Source organism: Gopherus flavomarginatus, chromosome 1, assembly GCF_025201925.1.
Source record: "Gopherus flavomarginatus isolate rGopFla2 chromosome 1, rGopFla2.mat.asm, whole genome shotgun sequence".
Lineage (NCBI taxonomy): Eukaryota > Metazoa > Chordata > Testudines > Testudinidae > Gopherus > Gopherus flavomarginatus.
Window position 1 is genome coordinate 351,673,488 of NC_066617.1, and position 23,108 is coordinate 351,696,595.

The 23,108-nt window shown below is 40.8% G+C and overlaps 1 protein-coding gene across 1 annotated transcript in view; it reads left to right on the plus strand.

Annotated features, from left to right (window-relative positions):
• The window catches only part of SYTL2 (synaptotagmin like 2), a 60,847-nt gene that overhangs the window by 26,698 nt on the left and 11,041 nt on the right, over positions 1-23,108 (plus strand). Inside the window, exons 5-13 of the mRNA XM_050938084.1 lie at positions 2,252-2,324; positions 3,548-3,650; positions 5,346-6,230; positions 7,463-12,094; positions 13,993-14,091; positions 15,652-15,705; positions 19,270-19,317; positions 20,645-20,739; positions 22,371-22,487. Of these exons, the coding sequence (XP_050794041.1) occupies positions 2,252-2,324; positions 3,548-3,650; positions 5,346-6,230; positions 7,463-12,094; positions 13,993-14,091; positions 15,652-15,705; positions 19,270-19,317; positions 20,645-20,739; positions 22,371-22,487 (6,106 nt within the window). The remainder of the gene's footprint in view (positions 1-2,251; positions 2,325-3,547; positions 3,651-5,345; positions 6,231-7,462; positions 12,095-13,992; positions 14,092-15,651; positions 15,706-19,269; positions 19,318-20,644; positions 20,740-22,370; positions 22,488-23,108) is intronic.

The following is a 23,108-nucleotide window of genomic DNA, read 5'->3' on the forward strand; positions in this document are numbered from 1 at the left end:
GCTCTGGGAGGGGGGTTAGGGCGGGGGTGGAGGATTTGGGTGAAGGAGGGGGGATGGGATGCTGGCTCTGGGAGGGAGCTCATGTCTGGGGGAAAGGTTTGGGGTGCAGGAGGGGGAATGGGGTGCTGACTCTGGGAGGGGGCTCAGGGCTGGGAGCTGGGGTGCGAGTTCCTGCTGGGCTGCACTTACCTCAGGCAGTTCCCAGTCGGCAGTGCAGCAGGGCCAATGCAGCCTCCCTGCCTGTCCCAGCTCCTGGAGGGAGCCAGTGTGCTCCTGCAGCCCCTGGGGGTGGGCATGTGGCTCCACGTGCTGCCCCTCTCTGCAGGACCCACCCCTGCAGCTCCCATTGGCCACAGTTCCCTGTTCCTGGCCAATGGGAGCTGTGGGGGTGGTGCTTGCAGACAGGAGCAATCTGTGGAGACCCCTGCCATCCCCTGGGGCCGCAGGGGCATGCTGGCCGCTTCTGGGAGCGGCGTGGGGCTGGGGCAGGCAGGGAGCCTGCCTTAGCGGCAGCCCCACTACACTGCCAGACTTTTAGCGGCCAGAGATGACAATCAATTGGGAGTCTCCAAGATTGACCAGTCGATTGCGCTCGACCGGTTGGTGACCACTGCCATAGAGTTATCTGAGCATGTTACCAGAATGACTTGATACGTTGATTATGGCAGGGTAGCTGGACTCTTGCTCCACTCAGCACTGTCCATAACTTTCTGTGGGTACCTCTAACAGCTGTGTAAACCTGGGCTCAAGCGTAACCCCCCTTGTGTCCACATCCATTGTGCTAACCTAAGGCTTGGACTTACGGTCCCTGCACCCTGAAGGTTTGGAGGGTTCAGGCCCATGTTAAGCTGGGACCTAGGGTCCAAGTCCTATTGCTTTCCTGATTGCACATGGCCTTGGTTGACTTGGGTCCCGGGAGTCCGCCGGATGTATCTGAGTTTCCGCTCCCAGAGGAACTGTGCTGTAGGCAGGCAGCCAGCGCAGCAACCGGAAGCACCGTTACTGCCTGGCTGAGGGTGCTCACCCTTCCTGCTCCTCACGACAGCAGCTTCTCCTTGCTTCTGTGCAAGAACATGCCCAGAGCAGGGAGCAAAGCTGACAGGTGGGAAGCTGCTCCTGACTGTCATGATGGGAGTCATCCCTCCCCTGGCCGTGCTGAGCTGGGACCTCTGCTGCTCCCTCTCCTGCAGGGCAGCCACTTAATCCCAATTCTGCTCTCTGGCCCTAGCTCCCGGGCCCCCTGCTCCATTCAGCTGCTCCCTCTCCTGCAGGGGCGCCCTGACTGCGTGCACTCTCAGGGCGGTGAGTGGCAGCCAACCCCAAAACCTCCCTGCAGACAGCTCTTTATCCATGTTTGCTTCCATCTATTGAAAATTAGCTGCTGCTTCATATTCCTGGCCTGATTACATAACCTCAGAACGGGATGATAATCTTAATTTTTTAAAAAATATCTTTGCCTATGCCAGGGGTAGGCAACCTATGGCACACGTGCCGAAGGCGGCACATGAGCTGATTTTCAGTGGCACTCACACTGCCGGGTCCTGGCCACCAGTCTAGGGGGCTCTGCATTTTAATTTAATTTTAAATGAAGCTTCTTAAACATTTAAAAAACCTTATTTACTTTACATACAAAAATAGTTTACTTATATATTATAGACATAGAAAGAGACCTAAAAACTCTAAAATGTATTACTGGCACACGAAACTTAAATTAGAGTGACTAAATGAAGTCTTAACAAAGAGTCCTGTGGCACCTTATAGACTAACAGATGTATTGGAGCATGAGCTTTCATGGGTGAATACCCACTTCGTTGGATGCACACCACTTCTGAAAGGTTGCCAACCCCTGGCCTATGCAGTACTTAAAAAATTACTACTAAAAACGATCCACTCTCCCATCCCTTGCTGTTTAATTTCTCCTTGGCTATAGGGCATCCAACCAATCAAGAGCATGTTTAATGAATTTATATTGGCTCTGAAAATGGTGTTCTGTAATATTTTATCCAAACAAAGACTTCAAATGTAGTAGATGAGGCACGTCAACTGTTGTAGGGATGGTAAACCAAACTGGGGAATGGAACAATATCTTTGTCAAGAGTGGAATCTTCCATAAACAAAGAGAACAGATTGAAAAGAAGAACCTCACATTTTTATGTTGTTTTTTATAAGCATATGGCAGCTTAATTTTCATTTTTACAGGCTTAAAGCAATGTGCTGGTTTCATGCTAAGCAACTTGTTGTTCTCTTGTAGTTCTAATGCACTGGACGCAACCTTAGAGACACCACAGGAAAGCTCAAAGAAGGTAGCCGTGTCACCAGGAAAGGTAGGTACAGCATTGATGTGCTGGAGATGGCTTTTTAAAGCTATTCTCTTACCACTTCGCCACTCCACTAAAAACCAGTAAGAATTTGGACAGAAGAATAAAAACTTGAGGTATAAAGTGATGAATTGATTCCTGTTCAGCCTGTTTGTGTGGCAGAGAGAAAATCTTCATCTCTTACCTACATGTAGCCAATAGCAACCTCTTCACCCTCCTGAGAAAATTGCCTCCATTTTGCTTTGTTCCAGTTTCAATTGAATCTTCTCATAGGTCTGAATCCTTTTTGGGAGTCAGTAGCAGAAATTAGGCTATCTAAGGGCTTGTCTTCGCTACCGCACTACATCAGTGCAGCTGCCTCGATGTAGTGCATCTAGTGAAGACACGGGAGAGCGTCTCCCACCCACATAGCACAGTGTAGACAGCACTTTAAGTCGATGTAAACTTATGACTGTCGGGGGGTGGTTTTTTCACACCCCTAAGCAACGTAAGTTACATCTGTGGTAGGAAGAGAGCAAACAACAAACTAACTTTCTTAAAGTTATAGTTGCCAAGCAACAAAAATGGAGACTCTGCTTCTAATCCTAACCACTAACTAATATTTGAAACATGGGCTTTCCTTATTACCACATAGCAGAGTTTTAAAATAAAGTAAATGCCCTAAGTTACTAAATAAATACAACCAATTAAATTAATACAATACATTTGACGTAAGCAGTAGTGTTGACAAGCCCTAAGGGCTGGTCTGCACTGGAAATGTACATCAGCGTAGCAATGTCTCTCAGGGGTATGAAAAATCCACCAAGAGACGTAGTTAAGTCGATCTAAATCCCAGTGTAGACCGTGCTAGGTTGATGAAAGAATTCTTCTGTTGATCTAACTATCGCCTTGAGGGGAGGTGGATTAACCACGACAGCGGGAGAATCCCGTCTGTCACTGTAATGTCTCTAGTGAAGTGCGCTGCAGCTGTGCTGCTGTACTGTTTTAAGTAAAGATGTAGCCTACTTCACAAAGGTGGGGTTTTCAAATGCCCTGCTGACTTCAAAGGGAGTAGAGTTAAGCCAAGCATTTCTGACAATCCTTTACCGTCACTATTTTGCCATGTCCTCAGTCTGTCTTATAAGAGGCCTGCTTAAACCTTATTCTGCAAGGGTGAAATCACTGCATTTTCATGTTTCTGTTAATGCCATTAAACATATGACTTAAATTATATGTCCATTCTTTTCTAGCAAAGGAAAAACCCATTTAATGACTTCACTGCACCAGAACAGAATGTAAAAAGTAGGAACTCAGAAAGTGGAACAGTTGGCCTATCTCAGATGCCAAATGAGGGTAAATAATTTTTTTTAATCTCTGTGGACTCTGAAATTCTTCGGGGTATTGTGACCAAGTTAACTGTTGCTTTTCTCACACAATACATTTTCTAGGGGGGAAAACCTTTTTAAAATCCTGCAATAAAGCAAGACATGGCAGAATTTTACCTGTTGTTTTATGAGCCTGTCTCCAGCCTGTTCTTTAAGCTGTTCATTTTAAATCTGCATGTATAAAAATGTGACCCCCTGAAGATATTAAGAAAAATGTTTCACCCAAATAATCTGATCTGTCTACTCCTTTTCCCCCACCTACACCCCAACCCTAAACCTGCGTTAGGTCATCGAGGGTAGGTCTATGCTGCAATTAAAAACCCACTGCTGGCTCAGGTCAACTGACTTGGACTCACAGGGCTCAGGCTGCGGTGCTCTTTAACTGTAGTTTAGACGTTTGGGCTGGTGCCCAATCTCTAGGACCCTAATGTCTAAGCCTGAATGTCTATACTGCAATTAAGCAGACCCTTAGCCCGAGTCAGCTGACCAAGGCCAGCTGCAGGTATCTGTCTGCAGTGTAGACATTCCAGTAGCCATCCAGCTGAGAAGGGCAACTTCCATATTACAACCCTCTTGGTGATTCAGCAGTAAGAGAGCAGTTTAAGATATTCTTTTTTCTGTCTTTGCAGCAGTCCCAATCACTGCTGCTATTACTCAGCAGCAGGGGATCAAGCTGGAGTCCCAACATTTGATCTGGTCCCCCTGTTGTTTCTTAGATGCATAGACTTTAAGGTCAGAAGGGACCATCATGATCATTTACTCTGACATCCTGCACATTGCAGGTCACAGAACCTCACCCAGCCGCTTCTATCTATAACAGACCCCTAATCTCTGACTGAGTTACTGAAGTCCTCAAATCATGATTTAAAGACTTCAAGTTACAGAGAATCCACTATTTAACCACTATTTAAGTGACCCGTGCTCCATGCTACAGAGGAAGGAGAAACCCCCCCAGGATCTTTGCTAATCTTGTTTCCTTCGTTCTGTTTTTTAGATTCCTCTCTTTTTTCCCAAAATATCATTCCTAACCAAACAGGAGCTAGAAAATGATGTGCCTTAATCCAGTCTTGCAAAATTGTAATGAGAGTTTGCCAGCCCAGGCATGAAAATTACTGACGTCCTTTCTGCCATAATGCTTGCTAGTGGGGGAAGAGGACAAGTGTATACTACTTGCATTTTTTTTAAATACTTGTCCAAAGTGGGCAAGTTTTACTTAGTTCCATCTGACCCTGAAAACAGTCTACAAAAATTGATAGAAACACAAACACAAGACATGATGATATAGTTGAGCTGTATAAGAACTGAGTTGATTAAAGGTTTACTGTGTTCTAACTTTGAGTCATTATGTTTCTCTGCAGTAGGAATGTTCTATTAGTCAGCACTCTATAATACAAACAAGTTAAATTTAATATAAAGTTTGATAATCTATTAGTTTTCCAATATATTTGTTCCAAGAGTGCGTACTTTTTATATTGCTGAATGCTTTGACTGTTGATGTTGTCTTGTCTTTTTTTGCATTGCATGCTAGAGCTGCAAGAATGTCTTCACCTTGTCTTCCTGTGTAGAACACTTGGTGCTTTGACTAAATTCATGTTCTTAAGCTTGAGATCTGTTTTGCAGTATGTTTTTACCCTTTCCCTTGTATGCATGTCTTGTCTTGCAGACACACTGTCACCTTCAAAGGAGACCCAATCCAAGAGAAATGTACTAAATAGTAGGTCAGAGGAACACAGGCAGGCTTCTGGAGAACAAAATGATGAGTCACAGAGAATTGCAGATCAGCCTCCTGTACCCAAAGCTAGAAAAGTCATCTACAAAAAAACAGATCCCATACTGGAGAAAGATGGTTCTTTTCCCAAACCTGCTAAAAGGACTGATCGGGTTAGTGGTGCTGGTACGCCACCGAGGGGCATTCTGAAACGCAGTTCAAGTTCAAGTTCCACTGATTCAGAAGTTCTTCGTGTTAATCAGACCTTTGACCATCAGAGTAAGACTGGTTTGCCATCTTCAACTGTTCTCGAAAGAGTAGCTGAGACACATCCTCCTGCAGAAGACCCCTCACAAAATTCACTGGAAAGACTAAAACAGGTCAGGTTCTCTTCCAGTATAGGTACAAAACAACCTCTTCAGAGCCCCCAGCTGCAACATGGCAAAGATATAGGAGAGTTTGACTTACTGGAATCAGACTATGTTAAGAGTGCAGAAAATGACAGTAATAGGTTAGATGCACTTGAGAATGAACAAACCCTCCCTGTAAAATCTCCACGCTCCCAATCCTCTGCTTTAGATGTTAATGCAAGAGACAGAGATGTCTCCCAAGAAGACACATCAGCACCATATTCTTCTGATGCTAACAGGTCAAGCCTACCAGTTAATGAAACCTTGCAGCTTAAGACAAGTCTTCCTATGGAACCTGTAACACCAAGGAAATCCTCCAGTAATATCTCACCAAATATCCAGGAAGTGCAAACTGTTGATGAAATGTTGTCTCAAAACATATCCAAACAGTCCCCGAATCCTGACTTGGAGTCATCCAAACACAGTATTGGTAAGAGAACAACACAAGTCAAATGGGTTAATACTGAGAAGAGTAAATAACAATTTTGAAAAGATTCATAAAGAACTCTGCTCATTAATATTCCAATCACGAGAGAGAGAGCTTTCTGTATTCAGAATATTTCTGCTTGCTTACTAATTTACCAGTTTCACACACTAAACCACATGCTATGCATTGTCTGAACATTCAGTCTTTGGGAATGTGCTCGATTGATCAATTTAAAAAAAAATTATTTATTTATTTTAAACAGAAACTGGTTAATAACATGTCCAGGCTAAAGTGTGGATATGCATATTTATTATCAACAAGAGAGAGACAGTGGTGGACCAACCATATACTTGCTCAGGCAAAATATGCTAGCTTTGCCTGCATAAGGACTGAATAAATTAGTCCACTATTATCTGTTAGTGGTGGTAATGGAACTATGATTTGGGGATTTTTTTTTTAACGTGATTAAATACAAAGCATGGCAGTTAAATGATGAAAAATCCACTTCTGAGTAAGAATCAAAATGCCATAATTTTAAGCAAACGTAAGTGTTTCTGCAGAGTGAACTTTTTGTAAGGTTGTAATTTGGATTAAGACTTTACTCATTCATAAATTGCTCAAGTTTTATTCTACAAGCCTATTTTCATTGCTGTGCTGCCAGTATATCAATGTTCTTACCTGGAAATATTTTTTTCAAGCTAAAAGAACAAGCATATGGGATATATCTGTGTTTTAGCTTGTGTAACATGTAGTGGGGGACTTGGTGGAAAGTGAAGCATAATATGGATGTCTAGAGGAGTCTCTTAACCCACTAATTATATTTTATAAATACCTTGCCTGCAATATGATGTATTTCAAAAGCAAAAAAATAGCTCTAACTATTTTTATGCACCCCAAGAAGAAATCCTGTGGATTTTACCCCATATCAGGATACTGCTAACCCATCCCTGCCAAAGGCAGGAAAACCGTTCCAACCTTTCTTCCAAATTGGTGGTAAACTTTGATAGGCTCCCAAGAACCACGGCTCTTCCCCCATCATATCACTCTTTTTTTTATTTTGGCTTTTTGATTGCTGTTTTCATGTAAACAGTTGTTTTTAAAATAACAAGCAGCAATGGGAAGGGGAAACAAGCTAGCACTACTAGATTTTTTTATTATCAAGGTGGGTGGAAAACCTGTTTCAGCAAAATCATGTTTATTGACTCCTTATCTTGAAAGGTGATTTTATGTTACAGATCAGCAGCCACTTTCTGCTAAGACAAAATCTCCTCAGGTGCCAAATGCCAGCTCTGCAGACCTTCAACAAGGTAAGCCTGTTCTTGTTGAGGATCAAAGTGCTAAAACCACTTCCAAGCCTGAAAAACATGCTGCTGAGTTAATGAAGGTAGCTGATGAGTCCATATCAAAAGTATTAGACTGGTTTAAAAGAAGCTCCAATACTGGTGATGAGAATACTCCATCGGTAGCCTCCCAAAGGAGAGAGTCCAAAGAAGAACTGTACTTATCACCCAGGACAAGAGTTATAACTACAAAAGATAGTGGACCAAGCACAGATGAAAATACACAACTGATTGACTCGTCATTTGGAAATAATGGGAAACCAAGCAATGTTTTGAAACCTGCAGCAGCAGCTGCTGCAGAAGACATACAGATAATAAAAGAAGGAAAAAAAGAAAATCTAAGTCAAGAGACTCAAGAAACAGACTATAACAAAGGGCCTATTGTACTTCAAAAGAGCAAAAATGGTAGAGAGAAGATGCATTTACAGGTCACTGATCTTCCAGTTACTAAATTAGATGAAACAAATATTCTTAAAAAATCAGCTGCAGAAGGCAAAAGGTTATACAAACCAGAGGATGAAAGAGCAGCGTATAAAGAACCAACATTTCTTACAGAAGGAAAAGGTAAACCAGATTCGAAGAGTTTCAGTTCTCCTGAAAAGCTAAATGAAGGTTCACTATTGAAAACTAATGTGCAAATTCCGAAAGAGGAAGAGAAAATATGCACGATCGAATCTCTCTTGGAAGAAGACCATGTTCAGTCACAGACTGGATTTGATAATAAAGGAACAGAGAGAAAAGAACCTGGTTTACTTGATCAAGGAAGTATGCAACTAGATCCAAGTAGTCCTAGGACAAAACTACCTGTCTTGCCACAGCATGAATTCAAACAGCCATCTCCCATACAAATCTCAGATGAGGATACGGAACTAAAGAAAAGTGTAAGGGATATTAGGGCCTTCTGGGAAAGTGACAAAACTGGACCCAGGCATACAAATAAGGAAGGCATTTTAAGTACTACTCCATCAGCTAGCAGCACAGTACAATACACCAACAAAGGAAATAGCAAAGTAAAACCCACTGATGATTCTGCAGCATCCCCATCAAGTGAATCAAAAGATCAAAACAAGTATAGTTTGGTTACCTTCAGAAGAGTTGAATTAAGTGATGACGAGGCATCTAAAGATAAATTTCTGAAGTCTTCAAAGACTGGGCCAGATATAATGGCTAAATCCAAGGCAGACCATACTGTTGAGAAGTCCAGAAAAATACTTCAGTCTGATGGTAAGATTAATGAATTTACAAAATTGCCAAAAGCAAATAATTTGCAACCAAGAATTGGTTTTACTCCTACTTCATCAAAGAAGTATGAAGATGGGAAAGAAGTGTCTTCAGAAAATGACAGAAATCCCTCTTCTACACAACAGAAGCCAAATTTTAAGGTTTTGTCTTTGAAGGATAAAATAGATGAAGAGTCTAAGAATCAAATTTCCAACCCACTGCAATTTCAGAGTTTGAGAAGTTTTTGGGATATTGGACCTAAATCACAGAGTAGGACCAATATGAAAAATGAAACCACTTCCCCAGGTAATATTAGTTCAGTAACTAACAAAAAAGAGTTAAAGGAACTTAAAGAAAGCAGAGCAGAGACGAGCCAAGAAGTAGTGATGGTTCAACAGCAAAATCAACTTCCTGAGAGAGAGAAAACAATAAACTTCAAAGTATCTGAGTCGCCTAGACAGGAAGGGCAGCCCATTCTTTGGTCAGTGAATCTAACAAGAACAGAAAATACAGAATCTCTCCAAACAGTGGGGGGAAATGTAGGAAAGTCAGTGATCTCAAAACCTAAAGAAAAGGTGGATCTTCCAGAGCAAGAAGTTAAAGACTATATAGAAAAAATGAGTGTTCCACCAAAAGAACAGCACAGCACATTTAACAATGGCTTACAGAAACTGCTTAAAGAAATGTCTGAGGCACCCTTGCCATCGATCCAACTAGTTAGTGATAAAGGTGTTCCAAGAAAAGAATTGGGAATTGATGAACACCTAATTGTTTCTGTAAAAACAAAGCAGAGCAAAACTGCTCCCACAGACTCCAAGGAAATAGCAGTATCCCCTGAAGAGGAGGTTGTAGAGACTGTAGACAAAACTGTTGCTCCATCAAAGGCTCAGCTTGATGCATTTAATGCTGGGCTAGAGAAACTGCTAAAGGAAGCCTCCAAAATATCATCATCTTCTAGTCAGAACGTAACAGAAAATATTTCTGAAGAGACAGTTTCTTGTCCTGGGCAGAGAAGATTTTTTGAAAAGGTGATGGAACGGAGTCACAACACTTATCCTACATTTCAAAGAGAGGAAGTGCTTCCTCAAGAAGTAAAAGAAACTATAGAAAGAACAGTCGTTCCACCCAAAGGTGAACTTGATGAGCTAAAAATTGGTCTGGGGAAGCTGCTTAAGGAATCTGACGCTTCCTGTCCATTGCATCAAGCAGCAGATGTGGATGAGGGTATCCAGAGTGAGAAGTCTCATAAAGAATTCATTCATTCCAAGAATTCATTGCCTTCCCAAAAGGCAATGTGTCCTGGCATAGCTGCTTATGTTGTGACCCAGAATGAAGCACAGCCTCCTGGAGAGGCAGTCTCAGAGACTGTAGAAAAAACCACAGTTCCACCAAAAGCTGAATTCCATGATCTGGATGCTGGTTTAAAGAAACTACTTAAGGAAGCATCCGCAATCTCATTTTCATCGTACAATGTAGATAACAGTAAAAAAGCAGTGTCTGAGAATGTGCCTGAAGAAGATCAGCGAAGATATTATAAGCGGATCACAGAGACTGACCAGGCTATTTCTGTTACTGCCCAAGGAAGGGTTGGGGCTCCAAATGTAATTGGGACTGTAGAGAGAAGTACAGTTCCATATCAGGATAATGTTAACCCAATCAATACATGCTTGGAGAAACCAAATGAAAAAGCAGCTAAAGTGCTGTTACCTTTATATGCAAAAAATGGAGAAAATGTAAGCTCTCAGCTAGAGGATCAGATTGATCATCCTGTATCTCCTGGTAACCATCATGAAGTGACTGAAATACTAGTAAAAACAGTTCAGCCAAAACCTGAACTCTGTGAATTTAATGCTAGTTTGCAGAAACTGCTCAAGGAAGCTTCTGAAATGCCACCCTCTGAACAGAAAAGCTTTGACAATGAGATGCATGTTAGGATACAGCCTAATCAGAGTGTGAATTCCTCTTACCTACTAGATATTGACCATCCTCAAGAAGTAAAGGAAACTGTAGAAAAAGCTGTTGCTCCTTCCAAATCGGAACTCAGGGAATTTAATTCTGGATTAGAGAAACTGCTGAAGGAGGTCTCTGAAATGCCACCTTCTGAACTAAAAAGATTAAACCGTGAGCTGTATAGTATGGGGAATGTTAGGATACAACCTAATCAGAGTGTGAATTCCACTTACCAACAGGAAATCAATCATCCTCAAGAAGTAAATGAAACAGTCAAAAAAGCCGTTGCTCCTTCCAAAGCAGAACTTAGTGAATTTAATTCTGGGTTAAAGAAACTGCTGAGGGAAGTCTCTGAAATGCAAACTCCTCAACTGAAAAACATGGACAATGTGATGCAGAAGAGTATAGGGATGCAGCCTAATCAGAGCGTAGACTTAACTTATCAGCCAGATATTGACCATCCTCAAGAAGTAAATGAAACCATAGCAAAAGCTGTTGCTCCTTCCAAATCTGAGCTTGGAGACTTTAATGCTAGTTTGCAGAAACTGCTTAAGGAAGCCTCTGAAACTCCACCTCTTAAGTTGAAGAGCGTGGATAGCGTAATACAGGGTAGAACACAGCCTAATCAGAGTGCATATTCCCCTTACCAACAAGAGATGGACCATCCCCAGGAAACAGAAGAAACTGTAGAGAAAACTGTTGCTCCAACAAAAGCAGAATGCAGTGAATTGAATATCTGCTTAGAAAAACTTCTTAAAGAAGCATCTGATGTTTCATCTCAGCTGCCAATGAAGATGGGAAAACAGGAAAGACCCAATAACTCTGTGTCTCAAGCAGAAAAGGAAAGTCTAGCCATTAAAATGCCACTTGCTGGTCCAAGTGCTTCAAGTGGCTATCGCACAGAGTTTAAGATACCAATCAAGAGAGAGACTTTGAAACAAAATGACAAAGCCCTAAAGGAAGATCTTGTGGTAAATGAAGTGAGAGGTTCTACTCTCCCTGTAAGAAATGTAGCATTTGAGAAAACAGTACAGACTAACCTGGCATCACCTGACGCACTTCTCAAGGAAAGAGAGAATGGCGCGGCTGTTTTCAAGACGCATAAGATGAAGATAAAAAATGAAAATGAGAGAGAGGAAGCAGCAGGAAAGGAGGTTGATAAAAGCGCTTCCTTAGCAGATGCCAGTGAGGCAACATCTGAAGTGAATGCACCATTTAGATTCAGGAGACCAAGCACACCACTTAAAGATGATGATCGCTCCTCCAAAATAAGTAAAGTTGAGCTGGTCCTAGCATCTCCTTATGATGATGATGATGACGCCATAAGTTTTGGCTCTGATCTTTCAGGTTCAACCTGTGAGCATTTTTGAATTCTTAAATCAGTGATTCTGGATTTTTATTTCTTCTTCTTCTTTTATTAATTTAAGAAATATGGCTAGAATTTTTTTGATAATGTACCTTAAGAATGGTGAACCAAAAGCCTGACTGAGATTCTCATTCATTTTCTTAACTGAACCACCTGGGCATCTTTTCTAATGAATTTTCTAATGAATTTTTTTAATGCCTGAGTCAGCAGCTGTTTTGAAAAGACATGCATTCAGTGTGACTTGCAGAACGGGGATTTGGGCTGGAATAACCCTATTGCATGCCCATAGAGAGAGAGCCTGGCTTTCTGCATCTGTTTCTTTGCCTTGTGGCAGTTTGTTCAATGTGGGAACAGTGAGTTCCATTATTTAAACTTCGGACTTTAGAGCCTTTTTTTTTTTTATCTTTTTTTTTTTTTTAACAGTGTTTTACTGGCTGATGTAAGAAAGGGGCCCCATTAGCAAGCGATATCTGGCTAAACCAGATATTTGCTTCTGCTTTCTAATGTGTACTTACACCACAATGTGCAAAGGAGAAGGCCCACCCCGCCTTAATCAATTCATTGTGGCAGCCTGTTGCACCAGAACATGGGGCTATGTTCACTTAGTGTTATCTTCCACTGAAAAATTAGTATTCAAATAGAGATACATCTGGAACAGATGGCAACACTAGAGTGGCTCTGGTCTCCTGTACAGTATGAGATAGGCAGTGCCAATGTAAGTAAACTATTGGAGTCGCTTCAGATGGAGGGTTAATTTAATATTTGTTCCGAGAAATCAGGATTGTTCCTCTTAACTGGAGAGACTGAGAAACTGGTGAAATTTGCAGCGGCTGCCAGCTGTGATCCTTAGTTCCTCACTCTTAACTCTGGCAAAACACAGCTGAAGCCAATGGAACTTCTGGCCTAAGTGAAGAATGAGTAAATCTTGAGCAAGGGCGTCAGGCTTTGCACCATAACTAAAGTGAAGCATTTTGGGTCACTTTTGCTCATGGTGGGGGAAGGTGGCAGAAAGGGATTTTTGAAGGGATGAGATGGCACATGGAACTGCCAACTGGGACAGATGAGACCATTAACTTCTAAGATCTGAATCTATCCCATGGTGGTAGCAGTTGAGTTTTCCTATGGCTGCTGTTTGGACTACATGACACGAATTGTGGTCTCTGTTGTTTTTTTAAATTCAAATAGAAACACATTCCCATTATTAAAATAACCCTCACTGTTAGCACCCAAAGTGATATTCTCCATCAGGAAGCAGTTCTATAACAGGGTTTGGTTTTCTAGCTAGACTCCTGCTTATTTGTAGATACAGCTGTTTCAATGTGTCCATCTCAAGCAATGAGTCTGAATTAGTTTGCCTACCTCTAGTATGTGTGTATGTAGACAAAAAAATAGGCCATATGATCACGGGGCACATCTGTTGATCAGTAGGAGTCCTAAACACACACACCGGAGGGTAAATTTTTGCTCTGTAACTCTTAAAAAATTACTGTAAAATTTCCTTTTTTCCCCCAAGTCAATACAATGCTGCCATGGCAGCTTCCAGTTAAATCACTTCTAAAATATGTATTCCTGAAAGCCTGTGTCCAAATAATATAAGCTATTAAATTCAGTGACTATTGATCCTGCTGGTCTTTGGTAGTGCATGTATTTTTACCTAGTAATTTAGAATTTCATTATGTCTCCAAATCCATGACTAAACATCTGCACCTTTCCCTCATTTTTCTTTTGGTCTTTCACAGTTGTCAAAACTAGAATTTTTAATGTTTTGCTAAGGGTTAAAAATATCTCTCCGTTAGTTAAAAATAGCCATTGATTTCTTAAGTGGCTCTCATTTAAAAAGACATGTCTGTCTGTTTGTGCAGTGTTCATGTATTTTGTCTCGTGACAGGTTCAGAAGAATTAGATCCTATTTTGAAGGCTTTGAAAAGGAGTGCAGATAGGCAAAGGCCTTCCAAAAGTCTAGAGGACATTCCATCAGCCACATCAAGTGAGCACAAAGCTTGTCTGCTGTCTTCCTTGCCCCCAACTAAGCTTAAAAATATTTATTTACAGTACTGTTCTTCCATACATCTTCACCAACTGGCACTCTAATATTCCAACCATGGGTTTCGGCAGGAAAACTATCCTCAGAATGAGCATCCAAAATAAGTAAATAAATAACCGCCATACTTTATAACTCGGCTTCTGAATAAGAAGTAAGGAGCAGTGCTCTAGTCTAAATGGTGCTTTTGACCAGGTTTTGATTTCAATACTGAATGCTCATTTTGAACACTTATTCCTGTATTTCATTCTCAGTCACAGCTGAATATAAAATAAGATTCTCTTTTGCACATTTAATTAAGACATGCTTTCTCAACCCCTTCGTTCATCTCCTCTCACATTCCATTCAGATGGCCATCTTTGTAACAATGATTATACCTGCAGTGGCAGGAAATAGGCAGCAGGCAAGGATGCAACTGCCATGTCCATTCCTAATTCCACTAGCAAGTTTTAAAGATTTACTTAATGCTTTTCTGCCACTAGCTGTAAATCTATAAATGTCTGGGTTGTGACTGAGAAAACATTTAATCCTGTCCTCCCATTTGCATGGGTTTTTTTTTTTTTTGTTTTTGTTTCATTTTTAAAGCCAGGTTGGCCTTGAGTCTCCTGAAATGCTCTCAATGGTTATAGTTTTCTCTTGTGAGCCAGCTCTATTTATAAATAACTTGCATGGAGTTTACACAGGAGTGCTCATGTAAATGTATCCACTCAGGAGACTTCTGAGAAATATCCATTGAACTGGTCTTAATCAGTATGGCTTTGCTCAGTAGTGGGCTTTGTGCTTGTTATACAATAAGGGGATGTGTAAGCACCCAAAGGAGCAACAGATCAATATCTACTTTCACCCACAAATGGATATGGGCCCAATTAATGAGTGGTGCAAGTGAGAGCAACTGCACTGACTTCAGTAGAATTACACCTACTTGCACCAGCAGTAAATTTGGCTCTGAGTTCCTATTTAAATTATGCAATCAAATATACTTGTATTCAGAATTTCACTTAGACCTATGTTCATGGTTATGTATTTTTCAATATCTTATTGATTGCTGTGCATAATAGGGAAAATGTGTGAAACTTCATGCACGTAGAAATTTATGAATAGAGCTTTGGGTTTTGGAAGGAGCTGGCCAATTCAGGCATCTTACAGTAGTTTAAAATACATACATAAGAACTCATAATTCTCTCTCTCTCTCTCTCTCTCTCTCTCTCTCTCAATGTGCTGTTACTTATTTGTAACTGACTATAGGACCTCAGGCATCAGTACAGCACTGTACTGAGGTAAACTGCATTAAACAATGACAAGAGAGTTCCCTTTATAGCAAACTAGTTGAATTTTGTAGTCAAAGTAGAAAGTGTTTTATGGACAGCATTTAACTTTGTGCATTTAACCTTGGCTGTGGCTCTGCTGATTTTGACCTTTATTTCTTATAAACTCTGTGGCTGCCACTATAATCCATACTACCGTCCTGAACAGCAAACTTACTAACTGTTACTTTTTCCTGCACAGATAAAGGAAAAATAGATATTCCAAAAGAAGAATTAGTACTTAGTGCTGAAGATGGTAAATATCTTCTTTGTGTCTGCATGAACATAGTATTTTTTTCAGTGTCCTCCACTTACTAGCCAAACAGTTGGTGAATTTCAGAATTCTATCACTGCTGGTAATTTACTTTAGTTAATTTCTGCATGATTTAAATACTTGGGTAGCATTTCTCTACCTTTGCTTTTATTTCTAAACAATATGTTACTATTGTTATATCCCACTATTGTTGTAAGAAACTTTGTTTGTCACACAGTGTGTTATCTGGGCTTGATCCTTCAGGCATTCCACATGTGTCGTGACCACTGAAGTCTATGAGCGCTTTGGGTATTGACTCAATGAAGAATTGGGCTGCTAAAATATCGAATTAGCATGCTCATTTGTTGCACTGTAAGATGGTTCTATCCAGCAAAGCAGAGACTTAAGACACAAGTGGATTTGCTTGCTCTGAGATAATGGATAAGCCACTGGCTTGTTTACTCTTGATGCTGATGATCTACTAGTTCACTTATAAATTCATCTGGTACATTGCGTGGGCCAAATTCAACATCATAAATGTGCACAAATCTCCCACTGATGTCATTGAGTGAGTGTTTTTAAATATGGACTAATGGATCCTGAATTTAAAACAGTGAAAAATGACTAGGTTACACTGAGATAGTGACACTGAATATGGTGGTATATAATGCATTTTTACTTCCTTTTAAGTGTTATCCAGTGGCACCACAGTTCTAAAACTAGTCACACTTAGTTGTATTTATTTCTGACTCTCTTTTAGGGGCTTCAGTGTGTTTTGTAGTTAGTCTGATCATAGTGCACTTTGGGCCCTACGCTGCTGTTCATTGCATGGTGCAGTGAGTAATCAATGGGCCTTTTAGCATGTACTAAAGCATTTCCCTGAACTGGGGACATAACTGTGGATTTCAATTAAAATATATTTGAAATGTCTACATATAATTGAGCTGAAAGGGTGGGGTTTTTGTCTTTTCAAGCAGCCAGATTATTTTTGTGCTCCAGTCAGTCATGGTAAAGACTGACACAAATATCTGTTCTGGGAAATATAGGCTGGGAGTTTCCAAAGTGCTCAGTACTTGGTCAAATGTTGATTTCAGAGGCAGTGGCCTCGAGTCAGTACTGAAGCATTTTTTAAAATCCCGCCTTTAATGCTTAGACTTCACTTGCTCACGAGGTATTGCATTGGTTGCACTCCAGATTGTCAAAAAGGAAAATGCCCCAAATGTATAGTGAGGGATGATATGGGATCTTGGAAATCTAGTCCAATGATGATTGTGAAGGAGGACGAAAGATGATATTCAGGTTGATGTATAAAGTGTCTGGTTCTACAATCACTATACAAACTTGGTGACAAATTTCAGAGTGGTAATCGTGTTAGTCTGTATCAGCAAAAACAACGAGGAGTCCTTATGGTACCTTAGAGACTAACAAATTTATTTGGGCATAAGCTTTCATGGACTAAAACTCACTTCATCAGATGCATAGAGTGGAAAATATAGAGGCAAGTATAAATACACAGCACATGAAAAGATGAGTGTTGCCTTACCATGGGGGAAGGGAGTAAGTGCTAACGAGCCAATTCATTTAAGGTGGAAGTGGGTTATTTTCAATAGTTGAAAAGAAGGGGTGAATACCAAGGGAGGAAAAATGACTTTTGTAGTGTTAATGACGCCAGTGTAATCATGGTGTCCCATTTCAAATAGTTGACAAGACGGTGTGAGTATCACCAGGGGGATGTTAGTTTTTGTAGTGAGCCACCCACTCCCAGTCTTTATTCAGGCCTATTTTGATGGTTTCCAGTTTGCAAATTAATTCCAATTCTGCAGTTTCTCGTTGGAGTCTGTTTTTGAAGATTTTTTTTGTTGAAGAATTGCCACTTTTAAGTCTATTATTGAGTGTTCAGGGAGATTGAAGTGTTCTCCTACTTGTTTTTGAATGTTATAATTCCTGATGTCAGATTTGTGTCCATTTATTCTTTTGTGTAGAGACTGTCCAGTTTGGCCAAAGTATATGGCAGAGGGGCATTGCTGGCACATGATGGCATATATCACATTGGTAGATGTGCAGGTGAATGAGCCCTTGATGATGTGGCTGGTGTGTTTAAGTCCTATGATGGTGTCTCTTGAATAGATATGTGGACAGAGTTGGCAACAGGGTCTGTTGCAGGGAATGGTTCCTGGGTTAGTGTTTTTGTTGTGTGGTGTTTAGTTGCTGGTGAGTATTTGCTTCAGGTTGGGGGACTGTCTGTAGGTGAGGACTGTCCTGTTTCCCAAGGTCTGTGAGAGTGAGGGATCGTTCTTCAGGATAGGTTGTAGATCCTTGATGATGCGCTGGAGAGATTTTAGTTGGGGGCTCTAGGTGATGACTAGTGGCGTTGTGTTACTTTCTTTGTTGGGCCTGTACTGTGGTAGGTGACTTCTGGGTACCCTTCTGGCTCTATCAATCTGTTTCTTCACTTCACCAGGTGAGTATTATAGTTTTAAGAATGCTTGATAGAGATCCTGTAGGTGTTTGTCTCTTTCTGAGGTATTGGAGCAAACGCGGTTGTATCTTAGAGCCTGGCTGTAGACAATGGATCATGTAATGTGGTCTGGATGAAAACTGGAGGCATGTAGATAAGTATAGCAGTCAGTAGGTTTCTGGTATAAGGTGGTGTTTATGTGACTGTTGCTTATTTGCACTGTAGTGTCTAAGAAGTGGGTCTCTTGTGTGGACTGGTCCAGGCTGAGGTTGAAATCCTAGTGGAATTCCTTAAGGACCTCCTTCCTATGGGTCCAGATGATGATGTCATCAATGTAGCGCAAGTAGAGTAGGGGTGTTGGGGGATGAGAGCTGAGGAAGTGTTGTTCTAAGTAAGCCATAAAAATGTTGTCATACTGTGGGGCCATGCTGGTACCCATAGCAGTCCTGCTGACTTGAAGGTATCAATTGTACAAATCAGACATCAAGAATTATAACATTCAGAAACCAGTAGGAGAACATGTCAATCTCTCTTGACACTCAATAACAGACTTAAAAGTGGCAGTTCTTCAATAAAAAAAACCTTCAAAAACAGACTCCAATGAGAAACTGCAGAACTGGAATTAATTTGCAAAACTGGACACCATCAAATTAGGCCTAAATAAAGACTGGGAGTGGATGGGTCACTACAAAAACTAATTTCCCCCTGCTGATACTCACACCTTCTTGTCAACTGTTTCAAATGGGCCACCTTGATTTCATTGGCCTCATTAACACTACAAAAGTGGTTTTTTCCTCCCTTGGTATATTCACTCCTTCTTGTCAACTGTTGAGAATAGCCCACTTCCACCTTAATTGAATTGGCTCGTTAGCACTGACTCCCCAGTTGTTAAGGCAACTCCCATCTTTTCCTGTGCTGTGTATTTATACCTACCTCTGTATTTTCCGCTCCATGCATCTGATGAAGTGGGTTTTAGCCCATGAAAGTTTGTGCCCAGATAAATTTGTTAGTCTCTAAGGTGCTACAAAGACTCCTTGTTATTTATACAAATCTGGTATCTTTACTATTGAATGACAATGTATTGTTCTCAATGTTGCCCTTCTGAGCAGATCAGAAAACCGATCAGCAACAAGAGACAAATGAAAATGTACAAGGAAGTGAGTAACAGGATCTTTCCATCAACCAGTGGATATAACTCCACTGATTTAGTTTCAAATCCATTTTATTTAATATCAACTAACAAACAAGTCTGGACTTTGTTTTTATTACTAAATGCTGCAGCTCACAAAGCTAACAGCGTGCCAACAATGCCTTGCGTGTTTTCAATGTAACCTTGAGGTACAATTTCAGTTTTGGGGTAATTGGACTGAGAGACCTTGTCTTGTACCAAGTGTGTTTGGGATGCACGTGTGTGACATCTGGGGAGGAATTGTACATGGTTGCTACAACATTCGCATGCACATTTAACCTTGGTTGTATCTGGCATGCTGCCAAATTGATGTTACTTGTCTGTCATAGGAAATGATACTACATGACATTGTAGCAAAAGCAGTTAGTGCAGTTTTGCAAACATCATGTATAGTGCCTAAGTCCTCAACCCGGAGGCTTTGAACAGGTGTTGGTGGGGGTGCGGTTCTCCTTACCTTTCCCATATTCCTAAATGGGGCTGGACTCCTGGGATGGAAAAGATCATGCGATAGCATAAGGTTGAGAACCATTGGTTTGGTATAAATCGTTATATGCAAGGCTAGCTTCTGCACTGTTGCTATGGACAATGTATTAAATTAAGAATTCGGCAGTGTAATTCAATGAAAACACTTTTGAAGGTGAACAGACGTGCTTTAGATAGCGAATCCTTAACAGACTACATTATATGTAACCAAATCAGAATATTTGAAAATTACTTCCTCTTCTGGGACTAAACCCTGCTCATCTAATGTATGAATAATCCCATTGACATGAATGAGACTAATTGCACGAGTAAGGAGAGCAGGGCTTGGCCTTTATTTACTGATCAAGAGCCATAGTTCTGTTATCTCAGCTGCATTTAGTGACATTGTTCATGTCTAAAAAGCATGGTTCCTCCTTCTGCTCTAGGAGGAAATCAGAAACCTTAAGAGTTGGCAGGGAAAAGGTTTTTTAAAGTTAATCTTTATATTTGTGGTCAAAACTTTCATTCAGCACTTGGGTTAGTGTATTACATAATTATATGCACAAATTATATTTTATGTACAGCACAACATAGTGAATCAAGGTTCTTTAGCCTGTTGTACAGGTTGGACTAGACAACCATAACGGTCTCTTCTACCCTTAACATTGATGAATCTATGAAATATCTTGCATACAAGTTACATGTGGATGCAGCATGTGCATGTAAATGTATTTTTGTCCAAAGTAGTCTATCCCAATCTCTGCTTATTAGGACCAAGTTTGGTTAATGTCAGAAGACAGGATATTTTTAAAACTTGAATTGCTGCTCTTTAGTCTCCACAGTGCCTTCAGACTTGGATCACCAGTTTTCAAATCCTGAAAAACTCAAAAGACTGAGCCAGTCGGTACCAGCATTTCTACAAGAGGAGGCATGTATCTGATTTTTAAAAATTAGTATAAAGAGGAGTAATTTCATGTATTGTTTTTGGGGGTCTTCCAGGTCAGCTTACTTTTGAATCAGTGGTGTGGAGTTGGGGTTTCTTCTCAGTACCTGTACACCAGAACTTGAACAGAGGGGGCCTAAATAGCATGTAGGCAATTGCCTCTTTCAGAAATCTCAGCCCAAGTAGCAATGCTCAGTTCCTGGGATGCGACTCTCCATCAAGAACTGATGCTAGTTAGAGCAATTAAGACAGAGAGCAAACGCTCTTACTGTTTGCAACAACCCTTAAACAATCTCAATCAAAAAACTAACAATAGAGTATTTTTTCAGACTGTACACTGCTCACATGCTAAGAAAGGGAGCTTGTAAGAAGATGTGTAATATTACCATCTGGTGACTTCTCCCATAGCAGTATGCTGGGGAGATCAGCTTGGTACCCTGTCTGAGACTGGGGTTCAGTTAGAAATCTGTCTCATTCCCTGAATCAGTAGATGCTCAGTGTTGCAGACAGCATGCTCTGCTCTTGTGGGTAAAGCATCTGAGCTAGTTGAAAGTCTGCCGGCTTCTTAAGAAGCAGTTGTTGATTGGCCTTGGAGTGAATGAACCCTTTGGGACTCATCTGTGTATGCCAAAAACAAAACCTGTAGTTGACCAGGGTTGTCCATGTTGTCGTCATCTAAAAATCCCTGAGCCAATTAGCTCCAATTAGTATCATCACTGGTGGAGTTGCATTAGTGAATGCCAGAACACTAATGACTTAAGAACACAGATGTGCTAAAAATGAGCACCTACATTGCTACCTGCAGGATTAGCTTTCTCCCCCGTGCCATGCTGCCCCAGTTGCAGTCAGCATGGGTTGTTTGAGCTGGATCCCTTCTCTGTAGAAGAGAGGAGACAGCTGACAAGGTGTTCTGTTTATGGACTCAGTCTGAAATTTGGCCCCACCCTCAATCCAAAATATTCCTAATTTGGTGACCTGGGCATGCTCCTAAAGCACCTGTTTGATGGCTTTCTTGAATAGGATAGACAGTGTGTTTCTCCTAGGAACAAACAGGTGGATGGACAGGAGTTTCCACAGGCATGTGTCTGGCTGAGAAACACCGAACCCAAGTCTCTTGATGTAACTGCTAAAGCATCCCCCAAAAGCCATTTGTTGCCTTGTGTGCTCCTCTGTCTTGAACATTCTCCTTTAACTAAACCACTTGAATTGAATCAGAGTGGTTAAAGATTTTAGCATTATAAATTGCATTATTATACTGAGCTAATGCATGAGAAAGCAAAACTAATGAGCCTAGTTAAACTGCACAAAAAGTGTAAAAGTAAATTTTAGATCAAGATTTCAACTTGTAACATAGGTAGCCAACTCTAAAATGTATGGTGTTTCCCTCTAACCTTTTTTTAGTTTAGTACAACTAACTTCCCACATGAAAAGCAGAAGCATGATCTAATTTAAGGAATTATTAATTGCTTGCACTGCACTACTGTGGGATGTGGCTCCCAATATCCACAGAGCTCCAGTCTTTACAAGTCTGCTTTTTAAAATTATGACAACTTTTAACTGTGTTCCTTGTGACTTCCAAATGCCCACGCTGGCTTTCTTTGTGTGATGTCTTGTAGAGTGACAGAGACACTGATACAACATCAGAAAGCAGTTATCCTCATGGCAGAATCAAGAAGAGCCCCAGCTCTCTAACCAATCTTAGCGGCTCTTCTGGCATGGCGTCCTTGTCTTCTGTATGTAAACCAAAGCTTGTTTTAATAGCACTCTGCTTTGGCCAAACCTTTGTGTCGCTCCCCTTCCTTTGTATCTATTTCTCTCTAGACTTCATTGCTATAGTATCAGTGTGTATGTAAAGTTGTCTAATGCTCCATTTTTTTTTACCTTAGACAGTATATGAATGTAACAAACTGAACTATTTTTATTTTCTTTTCAAAGGATTGATGCCATTACAAATGCCTTTCATTACAACAGATTTATATTATCGTAGTAGATAGGACCCCCAGACATGGATCAGGACCCCATTGTGCTAGGTGCTGTACAAATACAGCCCAAAAAGGCAGTCCCTGCCCCAAGAAGCTTACAATCCAAGTCAGGGGTAGGCAAGCTATGGCACAGGTGCTGAAGGCAGCATGCAAGCTGATTTTCAGTGGCACTCACACTGCCCGGGTCTTGGCCACCAGTCCAGGGGGCTTTGCATTTTAATTTAATTTTAAATGAAGCTTCTTAAACATTCTGAAACCTTATTTACTTTACATACAACAATAGTTTAGTTACATATTATGGACTTATAAAAAGAGACCTTCTAAAAAGGTTAACATGTATTATCAGCATGCAAAACCTTACATTAAAGTGAA